Source organism: Haplochromis burtoni, unplaced genomic scaffold, assembly GCF_018398535.1.
Source record: "Haplochromis burtoni strain Fernald_Lab_line unplaced genomic scaffold, NCSU_Asbu1 Contig_91, whole genome shotgun sequence".
Classification (NCBI taxonomy): Eukaryota; Metazoa; Chordata; class Actinopteri; order Cichliformes; family Cichlidae; genus Haplochromis; species Haplochromis burtoni.
Genome location: NW_024582452.1, coordinates 1905206 through 1921830, shown reverse-complemented (window position 1 = coordinate 1921830; position 16625 = coordinate 1905206). Strand labels below are relative to the sequence as shown.

At 39.6% G+C, this 16625-nt stretch overlaps 1 protein-coding gene across 8 annotated transcripts in view; it reads left to right on the top strand.

The window, feature by feature from the left end:
* The window catches only part of LOC102288766 (synaptotagmin-2), a 62858-nt gene that overhangs the window by 39359 nt on the left and 6874 nt on the right, over positions 1-16625 (top strand). For 7 of the 8 annotated variants that reach the window (XM_042222693.1, XM_014334836.2, XM_042222695.1 and 4 more), the window contains 7 exons: positions 7271-7477; positions 7812-7972; positions 13239-13376; positions 13606-13773; positions 14340-14507; positions 15025-15142; positions 15491-15624. In XM_042222693.1, coding sequence (XP_042078627.1) covers positions 7285-7477; positions 7812-7972; positions 13239-13376; positions 13606-13773; positions 14340-14507; positions 15025-15142; positions 15491-15624 — 1080 coding nt within the window. In that variant the 5' untranslated portion in view covers positions 7271-7284. The remainder of the gene's footprint in view (positions 1-7270; positions 7478-7811; positions 7973-13238; positions 13377-13605; positions 13774-14339; positions 14508-15024; positions 15143-15490; positions 15625-16625) is intronic. The other variant, XM_042222696.1, reaches the window with a different exon arrangement.

The window sequence follows — 16625 nt, the reverse complement described above, 5'->3', positions numbered from 1 at the left end:
TTGCTGACCATGTCCATCCCTTTGTAACCACAGTGTACCCATCTCTAATGAATGTATCCAGCAGGGTAAGATGTCATGTCACAAAAATCATCTCAAACTGGTTTCTTGAACATAAATGGGAAATTTCCATAATAGATGTCCAGCTGAAAATTAGCAGCAAATGTGTGATGCCATCATATGTGGACCAATATGGACCAACATCTCCAAGAAATATTTACAACATTCCTTGAATGTCCTTGTTGAATCTATGCTATGAAAAATTAGGGCTGGTATGACCCATGGGTCAGAATATAGTTCTAGCAAACTGTATCTAATAAAGTGACTTGTGAGTGTCTAATCTAGCCATGAATAATATTACATTAATATATTACATGAATACTTAAAATATAAATAGTGCCTTCAGAAAGGGTTCCAATCCAGTTCTAGTAAGGTAAACCTAATAAAGTGACATGTGAGTTGCAATCTTAGATTTTGTCCACACTGTGTCTTTGCTGGTAAATAACACGCAAGGCAACTATCAGTATCCTCACTGTAATCCTATTAAAACTTGGCCAAAATGAGCCCATTATGACTATAGGAGCCCTGAGTCCATTTCAGCAGGGGTGAATTACCATAAAGTAGCAAGAGTTCAGGAACAAAGCTGCACATTATCTCTAATTGAAAGAACTCCACCATCTCAGCTCAGCTTTCCAACTACAGTGCTGTTCTGTCTGATGGATCTAATAAAATACAATGCTCCTTATTCTCTTAATGTTCCAGTCCACATTTTCAGCTGAAATCCAGCCTAGAGAGTCAGAGGTCAGCTGTGACTCAGTGCTAGCTGAGCCAGTATTCTCTTCGTCCAGTGTCTTCAAGTGTGTTTATCATGAATTCGAGATTTGCGTGATGCCTTTGAACAATTACTCTTTAAACAATATCCTCAATATCTTACGCAACTTGGCTCAAACCTAAAATAGCTCATTGGGATTCAGACGAAAGAGTCACTCAGCATGAAATGCAAAAGTACAAAATTAGAGCACACCCATACATGCAACTTATCACAAAGGGATAGTCTGTGAAAGAAATACTATTTTGCATGAGGGTCAGTTCTGCAAAATTTAAGGGTCTGTCTAGTATGAAAGGCTTTGCATGTATGCAGCTTCTTGTATAAACAATCACATTATGAAGGCTTATAGGGCTATGAAGCAGCATGGGATGCACAGCTAGTTCAGTATGAGGCCAAGCACTTCACCCAGACAGAAGCCATAATGTCACAGATGGTAGGAGCCTCAGTGGGGGTTGAATGATTTCACTGGGGTCAGAGTAATTCAGATTGCTTTGTATCTTTTAGGGCCCTGGTCGTCTGGTGGCCAATGACATCCAAGCACCCTTTACTGTCCTTTCTCTTTGTATCTTTTCAAAGTGCTTTACTGTATTCAATACTTAATTTGCCGCCCCACTGATCCTGACTGTTGCCCCAGGCTGCAGTCACATGACCCTGGGACCAGTTTTCTTTTCATTTGTAGAAGCCATTTTGAAAGTAGATGTTATGATGTTTCTGGGGTTTAAAGCCATGCGCTGCATTTGAATTCAAGTCTGGGTGGATCTATAATTTTGCTGCACACACACAGATATACTTTGGCCACTATTGGACAGCTGTGTGAAAGGCTATAGAGGCAAAGCGTCAGCGCAGAGGGAAAACAGACCTGGCTCTTTGGCTGCAGATTGTTAATTAATTGCTACTCAGGCTGCCCTGTTGTTGTGCAGTGAAACAGCTGCGTGACTTTAGCTTACTCTCCTTAGGTTGTTTTTTCGGAGATCTGACCTGGTTGCTAATAAGCCCTTACTAAACACAGTCGCCGTGCTTGCAGTTGGCTTATCTGCAGCCTGGGGTTTCCCATCGCTGGAGAGGATGTCACAATGGTCAAAATGTCATGCACATGACCTCAGATAGGGGCACAGAATTTCTTAGTCATGTTTCTTAGTGATGTTTTTTTTTTATTTTTATGTTTGCACGAGGACACACTGATTGTATCATTAGGATTTGACAGGTGCAGGGTAATAATAGTGATAAGCCTGGAGACGTATTGGACTGTTTCTAAGTGACTCATATTTTCCTCTAATGATGATGAAGACAACATATGATGTGGTAAACCATTAGTGTGCCTTGAGTATTTTTTGTTAAATATCAACTACTAATCTTATTTATTTTACAGCATAAAACACATGCAGTTCGTGCTCTTAAATATGATGCAAAGCACACTCCTAAAGCTTGGAGCTTAGGTTAGGACACCAAATGCAACAAGATGCATATTAATTTCTGCAACTAAAGGATTGAAGTAGTTATTTAATGCATTTGAAAAGATGAATGCATTTAAAAAAGTCTTTAATTTGTTTACTAATGAAAGAAACAACCTTTGGCATTTCCAGTGATTGTTAGTTAAATTAAAACCACCTACCTTTATTTTATCCCACCTTTTACTGAAAGACAAATATTTAACCTTTGCGTACCACTTACAAGTGCTGTGCTTGTACTTGGCGTTAATATACCAAGTCTGTTTGCATGGGAAAGCTAAATATGCTTGATCTCAATCCAACTCTGAGCAGTGTGTTTCGTGATAAGGGAAGGATCATGCCCATAGCTGTGCTGCTGTGTGCCGTGCAGCTGAGCCATTTTGTTTTAACTAATTCTGATGACTCAAACTCTAACGAAATGAGACGCACATTGAAAGATGGAGCTTAAACCTCCCACAGAGTTCCAGTAGTCATGGTTTATATTAAATATATATTGGATGGAAAGGCTATTTATACCATCCAGGGTGGGCTTTCCTGGCCCTAACTGCTGCTGTTTTAGGGCCTGCTCAACTCTCAAACACTTAAACACATTTAGATCTGGAAGCTGCCCAGTACAAAATCTGTCTGATCTACTGGTCTACTGGAGCTTAAGTGTCTTGCTCAAGGGCCTTTCAGTGATGATAATGAGCAAGGGGCAAGTGTTACTGTTACTTATCTTCAGGGTTTAATCTGTTGGTTCAGGGACTGAACTTCCCAGTCTGACTCCTAGTTTTCTTGCTTGGAACCTCTGCACAAGTGTGAAAATGTTGCGTTAATATGTTACATATATGCACTGTAGTGATTTATGATGGTAGATTACAGCAGATCTTTGTAGTTATCAGCTACACTTCGACATGGCTCTTAGTAGTGTCAGCCTGGTGGGTAGTATACTACTTTGGTGCTGGCAGAAACATCTTGTAGCTCACAAAGAGTGAGAAAACAGGAGATAGAAAGGTTAGGATGCCAATTATCAGTTCATTTCTTAAAAATTAAAAAATACATGAAAGGTGGATCCTTGAAAGGAGACAGATAAAAAAAAGTTAGGCCAGGCTTTTTTGAGCTGTTGTGGAGGCCTACACAAGCATACCCATAATATGTCAGCAACTCTTCCTGCCTACAGACTGCTGTGGAAAGAAACCCTGCAGCGAGAGCAGAAAGAAGAGGAGGCGTAACAGTTCCAACAACTATTTGATAGATTACTCTGAGGCTTGGTACAAATGTTTATCCTCCTTAATGGAAGAATTTTAATGACTTTGTGGATCCTTTGACTTTTCATTTATCAGTAAGATAAAGTTTTCACTTACCCAGTTAAAGTCTCCAAAATACACAAAATATTGTGCAGATATTCATCATTCCAGATGATGCATTATAATTACTTAGCTTTACTTCTAGTGCCACTTGAGGATTCACATTGGTGGCTTTGCATTTTTATTAAACAAAAATTAATTGTAACGACTTAGAAGACTTATTTATCTTCTGTAACTTTTTGGTTTAAGACTAAATACCTGCAAAACCGTCATACGTGATACCAATCACCCTGAGCACATGTTAGCCTGCTAGCGAATGTCGGCGAATGTCATAGCTGCTAGCATGACAGCATACTAATGCAGCTATTAGCATGGCTGGAAACTCTTAGTCTTGTTTTTTTATGCTTAATTCCCCATTAAGAAATGTTCCTTTATTTAGATAGCGAGGCATTGTGGATCATTATTGTTGCAAGTTATTTCAGGATATGCATATTTAGATCTAGTCAGAGAAAAGGAACAAGCACCTTGCAAGGTCAATTTGCTTGGATGTCTGATATGACCTGTTTTTTATTCAGAAGATTAAGTTTCCTACCCCTGAGACTGTGTGTATTTGGTATTTAGTGCAGCCTCCACAAGGAGATATTTTTCTCAAATCTTAGTTTTGTTAAAAGGCATTGTCTGGTGTTTGATGGCATTCTTTAAAATAAAAATGGTTTATTTATCTGATTTTATTGGAGCGAGTAGTAAGGGCTTAGCTAGCTGTAAAACAGGGCTAATGTCTGTCATAAAACAAGTCTGTGTCCCCTATGTTCGTCCTCAGTGTGGAGGAGATACAATTCTTGTACACATAACCATGAAAAGTAATTTGATTGGTCTGGCTTGATCAAATGTGAGGGACAAAAAGGAAAAACTGCCCATAAACCTCAGATGTAAGTGGATATCTTTAACAGCGCTAAAATATCTACTGTAATGCATAATACAGTGGAGAGTGGAGACAGTGAGGCTTGTGATTGCTGTTTCATTGAACAGCCCACTCATTTTTAAATGTGTGATGGATGAAAGCATTCCTCAGTAATTTTCTCAATAACTGACAATGTTTGTGTAATTGTTCAATTCCCCATCTATGTATATATTCACAAGATGTTCATCACTGGTAACATCAGTCTGCATAACAGCAGCACAAGTTATTTTACATAATATATTTTGGGATGTATAAAGTGGTCCTGGCCCCTGAATAATATAAGCTTATCCTTTCCGCTGTCAGCCTCAATTTGAATAATTTATATGTAGCAATAAATAGAAGCAGAATCTCTGGCACCATCCTGGAGAATTGGCACTTGAGAAATAGGAAATTCCTTCTTTTTCCCCATATCACCATGACTTTAATGAAATCAGCAGCAGAAGTCTGCTCTTGTTATGCTTGTCTTCTCGTTCTGCTTTCTGAATCAAGGTCTTGCCCAATCACTCATCGCTCTGTCGGCAGGCTGCTTTCAGCTGCACTTGTCACTCTGTGATTTCTGGAACAGATAAGAGCTCTGATTGAACATTTGTTTGGCCTCTGGAAACACCACAGGAGAATGGCTAGTAGTAGTTCATTTTGTTTCTGTGTGTGGTTAAACATCTCTCCTGGTCAGGCACAGCTGGCGCACGTATGGAAGCAACATCAGACAAGAAATAGCGTTAGTGCCTTGATCAAGTAAAGTCTTTGCAAATCAGAATTTTATGAAATATGTTAAAATGGATCTCTTATGATTTTACTGTCATGTATACTGCTACAGCAGCAAATGCCTTTAGTACCCATGACCAGAGTTTCACATAATAAAGTCAACCTATGTACAAATAATCGTTGGGAGCCAAAGATTCAGGCTCATCTACACACTTTGTTTTAGTTTTTGTCTACTCTTAGCTCTTCATGATGTAATAAAGTTTGCATATCCCTTATACAGTAATATAAGGCAAACAAATGCTGTGAGCAATAAACGGCCCTGTTAGCCACAGGTCAAATACTTCATTTGTGAGGGGCAGCCAATTAAAAGATACAGTGGATGAACTGGCTGACTGCAAGATAAATAAAGAGAACGTCTAAAAAAATTGAGTTGGAAATAGCACAAAAGCAAAAAAATAAAAATAAAATAAAAATTCCATACTATTCACCTAATGGTTGTTAAGTTATATAATTGTTGGTGAGCTCGTCATGAACAAAGTTGAAATGAAATCACAGAGCCTTACCCAAGGTTCTCTGGGAACCCAAAGATCTCCTTTCTCAGCTTATATTAGAGGAAGCCTATCCCAGCTACCATAGAGCGAGGGGCGTATACCCTGGACAGGTCGCCAATCTGACACGGGGCCCTCTCCAGACATTTGAAAAGAAAAGTCAGATTTAAAATATTCACTTTGGCATATGTTACACAAACACAGAAACACACACACAGACAAACATGCACACAGATCAGCTTCTCATTTCCCCAGTTGAAACATCTTAAGTCTATATACATGCAAATATTGTTCATTTCAGAGGTTTAACTTCTGGACACCAGACACTCTCTACTCACTGTGTGCACTCAGGAGATTTCAAGTTTCGCATTTGATTTGTCAGCATTGCATAGTATATCAAAACTGGCTTCTAAGCGACTGTCACAAAACTATTTTGTAAATATAATTTTCTCCTTCTGGTTGGATTCAGCAGATGGATTTTAAAGCAGCCTCTGCACATACTACTACATATATATTTAACTGGAGGCATGAGAGAGAGAGAGTTTGGAGCTAAATTGATCTCAGTGATACTTCAGCAGAAGTAATAACATTTTTTTTGCTTTTTTTGTAGGTATATTTCCTCAAAATAATCAGTAGCATTGGGACTTACCAAGTATTAGAAATGTAAAAACCAAGATCCAACTGGTCCAACTTAATGCTACATAGAAGTTTATAAGTTCAAGTTCTGTGAATGAATCTTTTGTTTCTGTCATGACCTGTATTTAATTTGGTGATTTACATTTTTGGGGCTCAGTGGCTAACAAACACATTTTTATATGTCACAAAAGGGAGTAAATATCAAAACCATGAATCGAATACATCAGCTATCCCTCTCCTATACCTTTTGTATCATTTACACCAGTGGTCCCCAACCAGGCCGCAAGAGTTGAGGTCCAGGTGTGAAATTTATGGTTTTCAGGGTTTTTATTGTTTTTTTATCGTCATTTTTTAATCGTTTTTATCGTTAACTCAATTTCCCTGGGTCTTTTCCAGTGTGTTATGAATTAATCTTCCTTTTTTGGTACTGGTTTTATTTTGTTGTATTTATCCGCGACACCATATTGTCGGACATAAACCGGTCCGTAGCACAAAAATGGTTGGGAACCGCTGATTTAGACGACTTTCATAAGACAGCTCCATCCATATATCCATTTTATCTTTTAAGTCAAACAAAGTATTTCACTGTTTTAGCCTTTCTGATTGTTTTCTGGTAAATTAATGCTTTATTATAACTTGTGTGTTTTTGCATTTATTCATGTAGTTTTTTCTTTCAAACATCAAAAAATTTCAAAATCAGCCAAATGACTCCACCCTTTAATGTCAAACTGTTAATACCCACCTGTGAATGTTGGCAGTGTAGTGACACACAGGTGGAATATATTATGCTGGTTGAGAACAAGTCATGAATGGTCTGGTCTCCCTACTAATAAACCCCTCCCCTTTTTTTTCACGGACAGTACGTGCAGCCTAAATGAAGTGGAACTTGTTCAGGCATCAGACAACGCCCATGGTCGCTGCTAAGCCAACGGGAGCCAGTGCCTTGACTGTGACTCCAGCGCCGGTCGCGTTAGTCTCGGCAGACAACTCCACCGAACCAGTGAGCAAGAATGATGCCTTTGACGAGATCAAAAACAAGTTCCTGAATGAAATCGACAAGATCCCACGTGAGTGCCACGCAAGCCCCAATCATCCGATCAGCCATCAGTTCCCATTGATACAACTCTAAGCAATGAATTTGGAATTAGATTTTCTCTTTTTGCTGCAGGCATTTGCAGGCCTTTAATGTCTTTATTCAGTATTGATCACTGGCTGCTCTTCCTAATGGCAGAGAAATCTAATTTTCACTAGATCTAATTGCTAACCTACCACCTTTTACTAAATATATTTGGCTCAGGACGTGACAGGAGGCTTAATGATTGGTCGGTCAAATGTCACAGTATTTACTTGTAGCTTTTCTCTGTGGGTTCATCTGTACACTGGTCTGTATATGCTCCTCAGTGCCATCATGGGCCATCATCGCCATCGCCGTGGTCGCCGCTTTACTCATTCTAACATGCTGCTTCTGCATCGTCAAGAAGTGCTGTTTCAAAAAGAAGAAGAACAAGAAGGGCAAGAAGGGGAAGGGTGACATGGGAATGAAGAACCTGAAAGGTGGAGAGGTATGTTCTGCCTCAGGAGGACGTTTCCTGCCTGATATAATTTATAATTGTACTGAATATAAAGCAAAGCTAACAACAAATGTCTTTAACCTATATATGACTATAATAATAGGCCTATTATATAAAGGCTTAGGGGTGTTGTGTTTGGCATTGTAATAAAATAATAACAAAAAGCATTTTTCCATATTTTACTCAAGTAGCTTTAAAAATAATTTAGCCTGTTTGAATTGTGTTGGATGAAAACAGAGATTCTTTACAATTTTGATGTTTTCTAACCCAGTTTTTCTCCACAGTTGTTAATTACATTCTTTATCCACCATGGTTAATGTTTTTTAATTTATTTTTTTCTCTTTCTTTTTTTTCATTTAATGTATTTGTCATTAATGTTATTGTTGCTCTTTCTCTCACTTATGCTTTGGGACTTGAGTGGAAAATGACAAGACTTTAACATACAGAACAGCCATTGTTTTTCTCCTCGTCCTGAAAGAGTAATTATTTAAATTACTAGTTAGTACAATGCTGTTGTTTTGGGCCTATAATTATTATTTTTTCCACAAACATGATTGATAATTTGATGAGGTGCAGTAACATATCTAAAATTGATGTTATTTTAAAACTCCAATGGACTTGCTGCACAAGATATGATTGTGCTAATGAGGGGGCTTCTCCGTCTGTCATTTTCCTCAGTCCCTACAGTGTAGCTAACTACATTTGCTGTGATTACCCTTCTTTGGTGTCTGCTGTGAGTTCAATCTCTTCCTTTGTCTCTGCTCTCCTCCTTCCTGCTTTGTGTCTTATGTGTGCTCCGTGTATCTTGACTGTGGTGGACTTCTCTGCCTACGGTAGGTCTGATAGCACGCGGCACCCCTCTCTGGCCACTCTGTGTAAGCACAGACCAGGGCAGGGTGGGAGCGGTGGTGGGAGTGGGGTTGGGCTGGGCTGGGCTTGGAGGGGTTGGATTGCAGTGATGATGACAATGAGTGCTATGGCTTCCTTAGTTTTTGCAAGCTTAGGTGCTGTGGGTGCTTGAGGACTCCATGGGAGCGATTAAGCTGCTTCGCAAAACCCACTGAACTGATATGCCGCACTAAATGCTATGTTTTGTATATCCAGAGATTGCAATTTTGGCATAAAAAAACAACAAAAAACAGAACAGACATCTGTTTAAGTTGTCTATGGTTTGAAATGAACATGAAACTCATCCTATGGTTGAGCCTTTGAATGATGAGTGCACTGAGCAGCTCACTAGAGATCACTAACATGCATGTGCAAGGGGTAAGCTGGATATTTGTCAAATATTAGCTGAAACTTTACCTCACTGAGAGCTTGGAGCATGTTTCCACTATTAGAGGCCTCTATTGTGTATCACGACCAAAAATACTGATGTCTTACAAATAATTCCTCTTCAAAGATTTGCTAACTTAGCTATAAAATAAATATGGTGTACCCCAGGTTGTGCAAACATGCTCCGAGTTCCACAGCAGATAAAGATGTTTGTACCCCTTGACAAAGACCAGCATATGCCCTTGCAGTAGGTACCATTGAATGGCCACAACTTGACTTGAGAGTAACTTTCCTGGATGACCCATGCTGCTGACATACTAGGTGACAGTCATTGATCCCCTCTCTCTCCCCGAAGCACTTGGGTGCCATTGAAGAGAAATGGTGGGCCAGAATGTTTGCCCACATCTTCAGTCAAATGCAAAAGCCTGATTTTAGTCGATCCAAACCTAATGCCGCACGAGTCAACCGGCTGCTTTAGTACACATTCTGCTTAATAAAAACTCAGTACTGAGCTTACATTTCAACCCATGGAGTTGAAAGGGCATTCATTCAGACGTACCATTTCTTTATCTTTGAACCCCCTCTGAAAGTTCGAGAGGAACTGCTAATTCTCAGCATGATCCCTCAGTGGATGTGTACATTTCACTCGAGACATTAATATAGATTTTTGGGGGCCTCGACGTTTAAATGAAACATCAACGCATAACCTTTACCACACTTAAGACATCACAAGATAAACCATTTACATTTACCATCAGAAATAATCTTGGATCCTGCATTGTGTGGCCTGGCATGCTTGAATGAAAAGCATTTACAACAATAAAGATACAGAATGCCACGTAGGACACTGTGTGAGAATGTGAGTGTATTTGGTTGTGCGTGTGTGTGTGTGTGTGTGGGAGATGGGTGAGTGGGGGTGTGAAGCATGCATGTAAGTCTGCATGTTCAACAGCATTTTCGGGCTGTTCTAGGTAAAATAAAAAAAACCTCTAGAGCCAGGGTATGGAGGGTAATATTGTGAGGGAAAAATACTCTAAGTACGAGATTATGCCCATAAATGTACAAAAAGATTTCTTTTTTGGGTTAAAAACCCTCCACTTAGCTTCAGTTTGCAAGGTTGGGTCAATGCTCCTGCTCCTTCCGTACGTGCTGGCTGCAGTAGAGAAAATTAAATGAATCTTAGCGTCCGGATTAGAAACGTTTTAGATTAGAAATTTTGTCTCATAATCACAATAATATGATGTCTACACATATGTGGCGTGGTGAGGTCGCTCCAGCCTTGGAGAGCAGGGCGATGTGGTTCCCTGACAGGAACATTTTTTCCTGTTTAACATAAAAATTGAATCGACTTTACGACTTATAGTGCTGTGCAAAAGTCTTGAGCCACCTTTTTTTGAAAGTTGGGAAATAGGTGCATTGAGCTGTTTTCAAACATCCATGATTCAGAAATTTCACAGTTTGATTCTTAAGAACTTGACTTTCAGATACGGTTGATCTGCGCTAGACTGTTTTTTAGGCCTGCCACGTCTTCTTTTGTTCTCCACTTGTCCAGTTTCGTCACATTTCTAAAGGTCATACCACATACCATCCATCCATCCATTCTCTTCCACTTATCCTTGTCAGGGTCGCGGGGGGGCTTTAGCCTATCCCAGCTGTCTTAGGGCGAGAGGGAGGGTACACGCTGGACAGGTTGTCAGTCTGCCACAGGCATAATGCTACATACCATCCTGATATATTCCAAGTTTTTGGATAATAGCTTTTTGGGTATAACCTGTTGGTGCAAAATGCTATTTTATGCCTATGAAACTGTTATGTTTTTTGTAGACTCAACTTAAGAAATAGATGTTGCAACTTCCTCCTTGTAACAAAGTCCCTAAAGATACAAGATAAAATTGGTTCTTTGTTAAGTTGTCTGTTATGTGTAGACACAACACTGGTTCATTCCTTGTGTTAAGTGTATTTCTTATGCTTAAATGATTCATACTTCAGTGTTAAATAGCTTAATAAACAAAAAAGAAAACAGTCCTCTGAAAATGATCAGGTGTAAAGACTGGACTGGCAGCAAATATCCAAAGAAAAACTTTGCAAGGCTCTCAGAATGCCTGGAAAATTATTGCTCAAGACCACTTTAAAGATTACAAGAAACACTGACTCCTTGGAAGTAAAATATAAAGAAATGAGGGATGGCTCAAGTGTTTTGCACAGTTCTACAAATCACAGAATTTTCTCCCAATTCTCAAGTTATCATGTACCCCTTAGAATGGTCCTAACATGCCGTTGTATGCATCTAAGGGCGTGCGTGCGTGTGGGTGTGGTGGGGTTCAGTATGATGTGCAGCGAGTGTGCGCGGTAGTGCATTATCTGTGTGGATGCCCTGTTCCTTTTCCAGATCAGTAAGTAGCTGGATCTCACGAAGACGTCAGTGTTTTTTCAGGAGGGGAGCCGTAGAAAAGGAGGCCACGCTGAGAGATTACCCAGTATCTTATAGCAAAATGAAAGTTTACTTTAAGATTCATATCTTAGCAAATTGCTCTTGCTAGATTAGTCGTGACCGCCTCTAAAGATATGGGACCCTGAAGAGTCACTGGGTGTAATGTAAAAGCAAGATGCACGATAACAGAAGATTTGAATTATCTTCTTCATCATGCCCTGATTATCTCAGGAGCAGTTAAATGTCAGTAAGCTGCTGAATGTTGTTCTGGCGTGTGATTAAGTGGGACAATAATTTGCATCAGCTAGAAAATCTGGACTCTGGAATAAATTATGAAATCTTTCAATCATTCACTTAGTTGCAGCAGTCAGCCCAGAGTACAGTAATTGAAGCAAAGTCATAACAACAATGCCAATGTAAACACATTAATGGGATTTAAGGTTGTCAGGAGGAGATAAATGCCAGACATTAATATAGTCTGGCTTACAGTAAACTGATTGCCAGACTGCCAATATCACCGTGGTTTGAGCAAGTTTGAGAGCTTTTCGAGAAGTGTCAGTAAATACTGCGTCAGTGCTTTGATCAAATCACATCTACGCCTGATAGCGCTGTCCTTCACATTCACTCAGTGAGGACACTCGGCCTCTGTTGGAAACACTGTACACGGAGCGGACTAAATAGCAAGGACACCTAGCACTGCGATGCAATAATGCAGCAGCTCTGTAATAAATGTTAACTTGTTTTTGAAAAGCATCCCATGATATCCTTTAACGTGCTTGCTTTTGACATTGGCTCTTCGTTGCTGATACAGCGTTACTCTGTGTGGGATACGCCATCACAATTTTTCAGACTTTTTAAACAACTTAATATGACTCATTTGGAATGAGTCATGTTTGGGATTTGTGCAGCTACCTGTGTGATGCTGTTCCTTCAAAGTAAAAGTCCTCTTCCCCGCTCTGTTTCTGTTTTTTTGTCCACTCCTTGTAATATCACTATTACTGGTAGCTACACAAGTGAGTCATATTAATTTGAGATTTTACAGTGACTTTAAGAAGTGAAATTGAGACCTTCCAAGGGTTTAGCAGAGCTGTTGTACTAGATTGCATTGCAATGTAAGTTGTTCCTGTTTTTTTCATTCACTCCTTTTCTATTTGCTTTTATTCTGTTGTTTCTCTCCTTAATCTTAATCTCTCTCTGCCCCTCTTTCTCAGTCTTTTACGTAACACACACTTCTATTGAAACAACACTTGTACAACAGTTTGTAGTTCCCTGCCTTTGATTTACGCAGATTTAAAAGGCTCGTAGCGCTCATGAAAAAAAAAGAAAGAAAAACAGCATATGGTGTCACCCAAGAAATAGTGAAATCAAGTCAGGTTGCAACCGTGGTCATCGATGAGCAGATTGCACTAGTAACACGGGGGTAAGTGGCAGGTAGGTGCTGTGACTAACCCGACTGCTGATACCCAAGGTTTGGTGTTCAGCACAGATGGCTCCGCTGAACCGTCATCTCACTCCTTTTTCTGCCGCCCGTCCCCCCTTCTGTCATTGCAGAAACCACAGGATGACGATGATGAAGAAGATGATGTGGAACCTGGACTGACTGGGGATGAAAAAGAAGAGGAAGTGAAGGAGAAGGAAAAGTTAGGGAAGCTGCAGTACTCAATTGATTATGACTTCCAAGAGAACAAGGCAAGTGCTTGAGTAGTTTATTTGACATTTTCTTGTCAAAATGAACTCAAAGCAGACCCTGTGAGTAGTTACTAATGTGTGAAGCATCACATGCTAAATGTTCTTTTTAGCATATCTTCTGGTGTAGTAGTTCTTAGTTGATTTGCCAAAATAAAAATGAAACCAAAATTGGGTTTTTAGTTTTAGTTCAACCTTTCCTGCCTTAACTGCAAAACTTCTTATTCCCTAGTTGACTGTGGGAATCCTGCAAGCCGCTGATCTCCTCTCCATGGACAGCGGTGGCACCTCAGATCCCTACGTGAAAGTCTTTGTCCTCCCAGACAAGAAGAAAAAGTTTGACACAAAGGTTCACAAGAAAACACTGAATCCTGTATTCAATGAGACCTTTACCTTTAAGGTAAGTTACTAGCAAAAGCTAAATTGCCTTTATTAATTACTTATTTAATTACTTAGTAATTACTTATTAATTACTTAGTAAAACAACATGAATGTCAAGTCATTTGATGTGTGGACAGGTCCTGATAAGAGTCAGTTTCTCCTCTAATTTCCCTCTTCTGTCCTCTAGAGCTGAGCAGGTACTATGTTTCTTATTTCTTTTCAACAGTGATGAAAAGCACCAGACACACTGAAGGTGTCTGACAAGGAGAATATGGTAGAGAATCAAATTAAAGGAGAGGGCCACCTCTGGTGCACTTTGCGTGCTGACACAGCTCTGTGAAAACAACTCAGCTTTACTTTGTCAAAGTCAGGGACAGGCAGCTGTGTTGAAGCAGCATGTTATGAAGCTAGACAATTCTGAGCTCCAGGCCAGGGGCAACAGCCAATACTGGTCTGATCTAGATTTATCTGATCTTTTATATATCAAGTATCTTTTGTCATAAACCGTTAGAAATGTGTGATCATTGCTACCGGTTGAATTAAACTTAAATTAGTAAAGTAGGTAAATGGGTTGTTATCTTTCAGATACCATTCCAAGAGATGGGAGGGAAGACTCTGGTAATGTCCGTTTATGACTTTGATCGCTTCTCTAAGCATGACGTCATTGGAGAGATTAAAATACCCATGAACACCCTTGACTTGGCAAAGCCAATTGAGGAGTGGAGAGACCTGGACAGTGCAGATCAAGAAGAGGTAAGAAGAGTGTTACTACCTCTATCACACTGCTGATATCACTCTTTAAAAACCTGCTGTATGTCCACACAGGTGCCTCTTTAAAAGGCTATTCTAAGAAAGCTCTTTAACAAAAGTCCACTTTAAGCATAAATTAAAACAAAATACTTTTTTCCCTCTGGGATTCTTGTGCAGCTCATCCAACAGTTTGGTCTTTCCCTTTTTGTTCTCCTTCAACCAGTATAGCATAGCTACAATTTCATTTCTGTATTTCTTCCTATGTCTCAGCAGTAATGCATGCTGTGATGCTACAGAGCTTCTTTTCCACTGGAATTATTTCTTGCTGATATTTTATTAACTTTGGATACATCAGCTATATAGATAGTATTAAAAATAAAGTAATGGCAGCAGGAATTATTGTTAATGAATATGCTTACTTAAAATGTTATATAAATGACACAGTTTCTGTATTTGTTCAAAGAAAAGGTTCTGCTTCAGATCTGCTTTAACTTTCTCTCCTCCTGCCTCATCCTCACAGCCGGAGAAGCTGGGTGACATTTGCATCTCCCTGCGTTATGTCCCCACTGCCGGCAAACTCACCATCTGTATTCTGGAGGCCAAGAACCTCAAGAAAATGGATGTGGGTGGATTGTCAGGTGGGCTCCTCTATATATATATTTATTTATTTATATATATATATATATATATATGTACTGTACTAAGCTTAAATATTTTATTCCTTATTAATTTCTTTGGAGCAAAGAGACATTTAGGTGTAGCAAACTGCATTGTGCGGAGGAGAGAGCATGTGAGCACAGCCATTAGGTCGGTTCTGCTCTGCTCACGTGCTGACGCTGCAGTACTCACCATGTAGCAACCCTCACGTCTTCTGGGTTCAGCGTTGGCCCCATCTGTTGGTGCATTAAAGCAGTGCGACTAAAGCGTGCATGTGCGAGGGATTTCTGTCAGCCTCTATCGTGATTTTCCTCTGTTTTTGTTTTCAGATCCATACGTGAAAATCAACCTTTTGCAGAATGGAAAGAGGCTGAAGAAGAAGAAGACGACAGTGAAAAAGAACACTTTGAATCCTTATTACAATGAGTCATTCAGCTTTGAGATCCCTCTTGAGCAAATGCAGGTAAGGATGCGGAATAGTCCTGTCAAAATCTTTAACGTTTAGTAGGTGCAGAAAGAGTAACATTGCCAGGGGCGTAATTTCCAGGGGGGTTAGGGGGGTTATGACCCCCCCCCCCCCCCCCCCCAATAAAATTATGAATTATCTTGCATAAAAAGGCTGTTGATTTTATTTACTTATTTCAGGTATTACCAGCAAAATAGTTGCATGTTTAATCATCTGGGAATTTACCCCCCACCCCCCCACCCCCTCAATGTTCAGCACAAAGTTACGCCAATGAACACTGCATCCTGTCGACACATGCTGTTTAACGAGCGTTATATAAATGTTGTCTATCAAGTAATCTGTGATCAAGCATACCACGAACGACTGTGTGGCAGTTATATTTATATGAAATTGTCACTATCCCAAATTGTCTTTTATTTTATGAGAACATGATGTGGTATTTTCCAGTTAAGCGAGTATGTAAATCCACCTGTGTACACAGGCTTTCTAATTTTCAGGTCTTTCATGAAATTTATGATGGTACTTGTAGTTTTCAGCTCATGGTAATGATCACAAAAATTTAAAAGTCATTGTAGCATTTTATTGAAATAAGGTGTAAATCAATGTGTAGTGCCATCTCTTGCAAATATAAAGAGAATTTCATGAGTAATAAAAATGCACTCTGGCTTTAAATGTACTCTTGAGTTTTCCTGCAGCAGCCTTATTTGGGTCTGGTATGACTGGTAGCTTATGGTGGCATTTATTAGAAAACTTCATGATCCATTTCTGCTTTTTCATTGTTGCAGTGCTCTTGCTTTTATAGACTGGAAGATTAACGCCATGCTTCTATCTGTCTGGTAAACTTGAGACTACCACTTGCAGCCAGTTAGCATAGCCTAATGTAGAGTCTTTAAGTTAAGTTGCTGCCATCGCTGCTGTTGTAGTGAAGTAGAGTACACAAGAAGTGGGATCAGTGCGATGATTAGTGAGCTTTAGAGGTACTGGAGATCTTATATTTC